The sequence below is a fragment of the Acanthopagrus latus genome, chromosome 14 (genome assembly GCF_904848185.1).
Source record: "Acanthopagrus latus isolate v.2019 chromosome 14, fAcaLat1.1, whole genome shotgun sequence".
In the NCBI taxonomy this organism is placed as follows: domain Eukaryota; kingdom Metazoa; phylum Chordata; class Actinopteri; order Spariformes; family Sparidae; genus Acanthopagrus; species Acanthopagrus latus.
The window spans coordinates 5,587,414-5,595,902 of NC_051052.1; the positions used below are offsets into that span (position 1 = coordinate 5,587,414).

At 43.1% G+C, this 8,489-nt stretch overlaps 1 protein-coding gene across 2 annotated transcripts in view; it reads left to right on the forward strand.

Moving 5' to 3' along the window:
- slc38a4 (solute carrier family 38 member 4) overlaps positions 1 to 4,348 on the forward strand; it is a 37,658-nt gene extending 33,310 nt beyond the window's left edge. For both annotated transcript variants that reach the window (XM_037121162.1, XM_037121161.1), the window contains exon 16: positions 160 to 4,348. In XM_037121162.1, the coding sequence (XP_036977057.1) occupies positions 160 to 264 (105 nt within the window). In that variant the 3' untranslated portion in view covers positions 265 to 4,348. The remainder of the gene's footprint in view (positions 1 to 159) is intronic.
- Positions 4,349 to 8,489: the final 4,141 nt, after the last annotated feature.

Genomic DNA, 8,489 nt, shown 5'->3' on the forward strand with positions numbered 1-8,489 from the left:
TTCTCACTCTGTCCCCCCAGTGAGGGGGATTGAGGGAAGGGGAGGGGAATAACACTCTGAAACGTGACTGGTGAGAACCTTCAGACCCCCCCCCCCCCGCTGTGTGTCATCACACGTTCAGCATCATTTAATCCCTCCTCTGTCTCCCTCTCTCTTCAGGCGACCATCTTCCTAGTCGTGGGAATCGTCTTCATGATTGGCAGCTTGTCACTCATCGTCCTCGACTGGATCCACAACCCCTCAGGCTCCGGCGAGGGTCACTAAGCCCCCCCGCCTCTCGCCTTGTGTTTTTTCTTTGTTGTTGTTTTTTTTTGCATTTGAAGGGTGCGGCAAAACCACCGCACCGCTTCTGTTTCTGGTTTTCATCGTCTGGTCCCACAAACGGGGAGCAACACTCGTCAGCAGTCCCCTTTCCCTTCATCAGATTTTAAACACTGCTCATAAAACCGCAACGTATAGACATCAGGTGCTGCACCAGGTTAAGAAATCTTCATTCTTTCCTCCCAGAGAGAATATCTGGAGGGAGGGGTTTTTTTTTGTTTTTCGCTCTGTTTCATTTTTTGTCTTATTTTTGTTGCTGTAAAGTTACGGATGTGACACAATACGAACGACACAATCGAAAACCTGGAGAGGGGGAAGCAGACCGTTGTTCGACGTGCCACCACGACAGCCTGAAATGATCACCATCGTCATCCTCGCCATCATTGTCATCGTCGTTGTCCTTCCCAGCTCTCCGAGAGACAGAACAAACACACCCGGAGCAGATCTGTGGACTGTGACTTGCAGGGCTGGAAAGACGATACGAGTCCCTCGGTCCTCTGCACTTGAAGAAGACATTTGGAGGTTGAGCGTTTCCTCCTCCTCGAACCAAGGAGCCCTTCTAGCATCTGGCATTTCACTTTGTGTTCAGAGTGCACACACACACACATACACACACAACACACACGTAGACAAAATAAACCCCTGTGCCTGTGCATTCAAGCAACCGTTTACGGGAAATTCCCAAAATTAATCAAGCAGTCGCTTCATCTTAAAACAACGTCAATCACGTAGAACTTTTATTCTTATGTTTGTTTTATTTTGCTGCTCTGCTACACATTAACTATCAGAAGCGTTGCCAAAGTCTACATGCACATACGGATTTAGTGGGTCCGGTTCATGCTGGGGCTTCCTCGCCGGCTGTTGTTACCCTGGCTGTGTGCACGAAGCAAGGGGATGCTTTCAGTATTACTGTCGCAGAGGGATCAGAACACGCCGGGCATCAATGTACATAATTTAGTGTGTCTACTGAAAAAAACAAAAAAAAATGCATGATGTACATAATCTTACTCGGCCTCATACGGCTCTCCAAGTTGCATGAGGTTGAAGGTCATTTCCAACACTCGGTATCTACACCTTGCTGGAATAATTTATTAGGCATTAAAAGGGCTGGACTGAAAGGTACACAAAACCACAGGTTGTTTTGTTTTGTTTTGGGTTTTTTTTTTAATAACGCTGAAAAGTACAATTGGTCAATAAAAAAGTGAATTAAATGCAATCAATAGAATAAAACGTGAAGAAGCTGATATAAAATATGTAGGCAAGGTGCCAAGACCGTACTGGAATGTGAAAGTCGTGCCATGAAACCCCCGGTATCTCAAAATGTGATTTAAATGTAAAGTCAGAATGTTATCAGGCCCTATTTTGCTTAAAAAAAAATAGTTTGATATTTTTCGAAACGTGCTGTCTTCATGGGAGTTTGATGAAAAGATCGATACATTATGTTTTGGTGCGACATATTAAGCTAACGTTACAGCCAGCAGGCCAAAAGACAGGAAGCCAAGGAAAAAGAGCTAGCTAATTCACTGAAAACCACAGTTGTTTGTTCACAGAGTCAGTGTTTCCTTTTTGTTCTCAAATTCAATTAATGAAATAAGTTTAAATTACAAGTCTTGAGAGGAGCTAGATGGTCTCTTTTAACTTAGACCGAGCCAGGCATGCTGTTTTCCCTCGCTCTCAGTCTTAACAACAGGCTTAGCTAACCGCGCTAGCTTCAAATTAAGCTAGGACGTGACCCTTTTTTTTTGTTTTTTCAAACAAGGTGATGATTTGTGCTTTTTATTTAATCTACTAAAAACCTGAAAAAAGTCTGTGTTGAAAATGGACAAGTCAAATTCAGGTAGATTTTGGAGCTAAAAACATTGGCCCCATAATCTGTTTTGTTGACAAGACCAGGATTGAAACTGTCCGGTCTTCACTCGATGAGTTATCAGATAAGAACTTCAACGGTTTTACTTTTAAAATCGTGCCTTTGGTATATTCACATTTTATAACTGGCTTCTGATACCGGTGCCTTCGGTAAAATAAACGCCATCACCAGCCTAACCTCATCTCACCTCTTCTCCGATGCTGTTACGTGTCACGAACATATCCAGCCAAAGTTGACAACATTAATAGATCCTTTGTGGATCTATGTACATGAAACAAATAGATATTTCAAATGAAATAGTGCATAATGTTCGTGTTTTTGGATTACAAACGTGGTCTTTTTGGCCAATTGTATATGCTCTGTAAATAATCTTTATTTTATGGTACACTGACACTCATTGTCTGTGACTGGGTTGTTAGGGGGGGTTCTTGGCTTACAAGTCCTCTGCAATCCAGTGTTCGTTTTAGTAAATATATAAATATATAACGTGTTAGATCTTTTTTTTTTTTTTCTTGCTGTATGACAGTAGGTTTGTTTCCTTTATTTGAAGCTTGTATATTTGTAGAAATTTTGGTCTCTATATATCCATTTTCATGGTTTTATGTCTAACCTGTCATATCAGGATGTTTTCATCAACGGCCTACTTCAAAACACTTTTTTTTTGTTTTTTTTCCCCAAAAGTCTCAGAAACAAGGCAACGCATTTCTGTAGCTTACTGGCTCATGCTGACCGATGCTGGGTCGTAAATCAAAGCCACAAGTAAGCAGTATTGATGTCGAATGTGTTTTCAAAAACAGTGCTGTAACGCTTGACAGAGGCAGTACGAGATCATCCTAAGTATTTCATGACCACACTACAGGAAGGATCCTGATAATTTGTTAAAAGAGCTCATGGCTCTAATGCTATTTATGGCACGGCATAACCCTTATGCTAACGCATAACTGTACAGTTAAACCAACGTGTAGCTGTACACCTATACCAAGCTGTAGTTACCTATGCTAAGGGGTTACTGTACCCCTGTGCTAACGTGTAGCTGTCCACTTATGCTAACGTGTAGCTGTACACCTATACCAAGCTGTAGTTACCTATGCTAAGAGGTTACTGTACCCCTGTGCTAACGTGTAGCTGTCCACTTATGCTAACGTGTAGCTGTACACCTATACCAAGCTGTAGTTACCTATGCTAAGGGGTTACTGTACCCCTGTGCTAACGTGTAGCTGTCCACTTATGCTAACGTGTAGCTGTGCACCTATACCAAGCTGTAGTTACCTATGCTAAGGGGTTACTGTACCCCTGTGCTAACATGTAGCTCTACACCTATGCTAATGTGCTGCTGTCTTAAAACTGCACAAGAACCCTTCCATGCTTGCCAGTTTTGAAGCTCTACCAGGACAATCGTACACAGCTGTAGTTCACACCTCACCGTGGCTTATAATTTATATCACTGCTGTCATAGAAAAAACTTTTTTTTTTTTTTTTTTTTAAACCCAGTTTCATCAAGGTTTTAATTCCATGACATTACTTGAACTGAAGCTTTCCACGGCCTGATTAAAGTCAGTGAGCTTTGTGAGCGAAGGGTCCACGCAGCCCCTTCAGTGCTCGTTATGAATGTTCAATAATGGATTGTTCTCAAGTTGAAAATCTGGCCTACGCTATCTAAATTTTTTGTTGAATGTTTGGCTGTAACTTTTTATTTTTGGCTGTGAGCCTCCAGCCATCAGTGGCTTATTCTGCTCAACACCAACACCTCGACCCAACGTAGTATCTCAGGTATTCAGTCTGGATGAATTCTTGTTGTCACTTCTAGATAACGTCACATCTCTTCACCTTTTGCATGATTGAGCCGAGCTGTGCAATGCTGTTTGCATATCGTGCTGGCCCAGATGAGAAGTCGTCCTGTGGATGTGTAAAAACCAGTTCCCAGCTCATTTTGACAGTGTTTAGAAAAGGAGTTGTGCAGAAACCACCTGCCTTATTTTTGTATGACCCTCAGCCGCGGAGAAGCACTTGCTCAATGTTTCTGCTGATCACAATGACTCTGCTTCCTGTGGATCAGGCTGAACATTCAGATTTGTAATTTTACCCAAACAAAGGGGATGTTTTTTGTATCAGTGATGCTGTTTCATTATGATGAACAATAAAAATGTGAAATGAAATTTTTTTTTTCCGACTGTCTTAAATTCTTTTTTTAGTTTCTTTTAATTTACAAAAATCTAACTATTGATTATAGACGGATATAAGTAACATTTTCAACTCCAAGCAGCCTAACAAAGAGTAGAATCACTATTACACAACTCATATTTTGACTGAGTTGCCATGTTCAAACACTAAAAGGAATCCATTTTTGTCATACCAAAGCTTACATAACGTCTGTCCAGTCTGGCGCCCCCAGGATGTATCAGCCAAAGCCATGTTTCTGGCACAGTGATCAAACGATATTAGGCCAGCAGAAATAAAGGTTTCTGTCTAGCTAGCATCTACTGCTGACATGTAACACCAGCTTGTAATGTTCCCAGGCGATCAAAACAAGAGGTGGGGGGGGGGAAATGCGTTAGGTAACATTCCCATGTGTTTCCAAGTACATTACCTGGGCTCCAAAGTCAAACTGGTCAAAACATATGGAGGACCTAGAGAGCTGTGAAAATGCTTACAATGGGGAAAAAACAATTTTCAGCAAATATATGTTCAAAACGAAAAAAGAAAAAAACAAGGAAAGTGGGGAAAAATAGATATATAGATAGATAGATATATTATCAGCCATTATTGGCCAACTCAGAAATGTCAGTACCAGTGTGTATGTTGTGATATTTGCCAATATGAAAACAATTTTTAATTTATCATAATGGAGACACAGATGCTTGGAGTGATATAATGATTAAATTCCCATTTAGTTCCCATTTAGAGCTATCATTGCAAAAGATGTGCCGTTAGGGTTAGTTTTTTACTTCCTAAAGCAGTGCCAAGGAATTGCATATCAGTTCGGCTCCGGTCCAAAACAGACAATGTGATGCGCTTTACAATGCATTACACTTTTTTTTTTATCATTATTTCTGTTCATAGATGAAAAAAACATCTGCCATCTCTGACGTCAGTGTGCAAAGTGGTCACGGTCATCAAGTTCACGCAACATTCAGCTCACCTCAACATTAATGTCGATGTTTTTAGAGGACTTTTATACTGCCGACTGGGTAAGTGTTTGTTGACATCGTGTCTGGGTCAGTTGCTCTGGACATTTGTTCTAGATTTGTATCCAACTTAAACAATCACATTGATCGGATAATGATAAATCTGTGCCTCCAAACTGTTGATGGCTGTTAATGTTTTGGTTAACAGAATGAGACTGTACTGCGTGCTTGTGCAATACCCAACACGGTACTTGTCCTCATTTATCTGATGACTGTTTAATCTCCTTCGACACAATTTGCATTAGGCGCGGCGTGTTTCAGCATTTCATCAAAACGGAAATCGTCCAAAGTGTGTTGTGCAACCGAGGTTTGTATAGCTCAGGTTTCAGGTGTGTTTGCGTTCCTGGTGTGTGTGTGTGTGTGTGTGTGTGTGTGTGGGTGTCTGTGTGTGTGTGTTGGCATTGAGAAGGACAGGGCGGAGGGAGTGTAAAGGCAGACGGCATCGCCGCATCAGGATGCAGGTCACATTCCGCCAACGTGGTTTTGTTGTAAATCTGGTTACACAACACCCTCTGAGCTTTGACCTCTGGATGATAACCTGCCGTGTCCTCCCCTCACCCTCGCTGTGCTGTCGTGCTCAGGACTCCGTTAGCACATTTACATCCAACCCCTCTGCCCTGCTGCTCCTCCTTCTCCCCTGTCTTGACGCGTGAACGTTCAATTTAATGTAACTGGACTGTTTCAATAGATTTATGTATCACTCTGTTCACATATATCTATTGGAACAGTCCATCATCCAGTTGACCATACAGACTGGATCCGAAGTATGCCCGACTGCGTGTGCTAAGTCATGTTAAATGCCCTCATTCCCACGAGTCAGCTTTGTTCGTATTTGATTGATCCTGTTTGCAGCGGCAGATGGGAGGGCTTTGGCGTGTGATTGACAGCAACATGGTCACATTAGTAGAACAAACCCCAACACATCAGGATGCAGGCGATGCTCAGCCCAAGTGTGACTCACGGCGAGGGCAGCCATTTAAGGATTAATCGCTGCGCTCAAACAATGGACTGCGCCACAGTTTGACAGGGCAAACAGGCAGTGAAGCTGATCTATTGTTCCTGAACGTCAGAAATGTGACTCTGCGAAAAAAAGCTACAAGGACGTTCAGACGCAGAACGCGATTCGGTAGCTCGATTGATAAAGCAGGGCATGTGAGACTCATCACCACCACGTGAGAAGAGAGAACAAAATGTGGGCAGGTTGTTCTTTGCGAATTCTCCGCAACCCACCTTGACTCGCGCGCTGCACTCCTTCCTGCTGTTTAAATGTTTCATGATTCCCCGCTCCTCTGCTGTATTCTTCTCTGCCGGACTCTCTCCCTCCTCCCCCGGCTCCATTCTCCCCAACCCATTTCCCTCCCTGCGTCCCCCCTCCCCTCCCCTCACCTCTGTCTTCTTTTTATGAGGATTAACTGTGCTGTTCTGTACAGTGGGGTGAATTCCAGGAATACGGCCACCGTTAATAACCCACTATCTGTGTGGGAAAAAAAAACCTTCGGAAGCACAGATTTGCAGGGGTTTTGAGTCAAACTAATTCACTGGAAAACTGTTAAAGAGAGGGCTCGGATTAGCATTTCCAGATGGGCGCAGCTGACGACAGAAGGAGGCTACAGCAAGAATAAGAATTTAGCAATTAGAAGAAGTTAGCAATTATACCCAGAGCCCATAATCAAAGGTTCTCGCAATGATAGTATGAGTGCAGCGTGAGGGTTCGTTGGTGGTGGCCGGGCTGCTCTTCATAAAAAATAAGGACAGGATGGAGAGGGATAACTTCTTGAGCTGTGCTTTGTAATATGATCCATAAATCGAGGGTTCAGTCTGTTCGGTTAATTCAGGCTTTCCCGCAATAAGCCGAGCTTTTCTGAGCCGGAGGCGACCCTCAAATGGCCAACCAAGTGTAAAAACCAGAGGCAAACTGGGACGAGGCTTGGCGCTGCCGGTGTTCACGCGATGAGCCGTTTGATCGACACATGATCAGTGGAGCGGGTTTGTGTAAATCAATCCCTGCAAGTGTTTCCCAACAATAAGCACAGGCCATTAACTAACAGTTCATTTCCGTTGTCCATTGCTTACATCCTGCTGTAGATTCCACGCTGCTCCTTTCCAAGTTAAACAGTTGCCCGTGACTAATGCGATACAACAGGATCACATGTCGTTTTCTGTTCGGAAGAATCGCCTGAACTCACTGTTACACAATATTCTGGCATGCAAATGAGGATGGGACACTGAGAGGTGTCCTGTGACAGCCAAAAGACTGTTGCATTTCCCGGCTCCATTGCTGTGCTGCACGACTTCCTCAATTAGTGCAAATGTTGGGAATACATATTCCGAAAATATGCGGATTCACATTTACATAAACCGCCATGTGTTCACAGTTACAGATGAGGCATGGCGACACGGCAAAACTGTACGGTGAAATATTTCTTCGCGTTGCTTATTCGGTGTCTTTGGCACGTCCTGTTAAACAAGTCTCCAACATTTTTTTTTTTTTTTCCCAAGAATGGGCTTTTTTCTTTGTTTTCTGTTGGCTGTACACTTTGCATTTGATCCCTTTCTGGTGAAATTTCTCCGCTGTAGGGGAAGAGATCTGGATCATCATAATGGCACTGAAATAAAAACTGAACACAACAGTGTTCATTGTTCCCTCCGGTCTCCACCCTCGCATATCTTTTATATCACATCAGCTCGGTGTTTGTAGCTAATTGTGCCATGTCATGGCAGGTTTTAAGACGACTGCAGCACCTGCAGCATCTGAACCGGAAGATCCCAAAACACATGGCGGGTGACAGCAGAACAATGGTAACAATGAACGGTAATACCGTTTCGTGCTGCCAGAGGTCCTTTCTCGCTTTAATAAAGTGCCATCAGGTGCTCGGTCACTCCGTGGATTTACATTATGAACTCCATACTGACCCTGTCTGAATCTCTTGACCCTGCTTGTACAATAACTCACATATTTTCCTTCTGGCTGTGACTGTCGCTTTCATGAAAATAACACAAACTAAGCCCTTTTAAATGACAAACTGTACATTCCCGCAAAAATCCCCTCACCATTTTGGAATTTTTAAAGATATTGGTTTTGCATCAAAGGGGGTTTATGTTGTCTCGTGCCGACA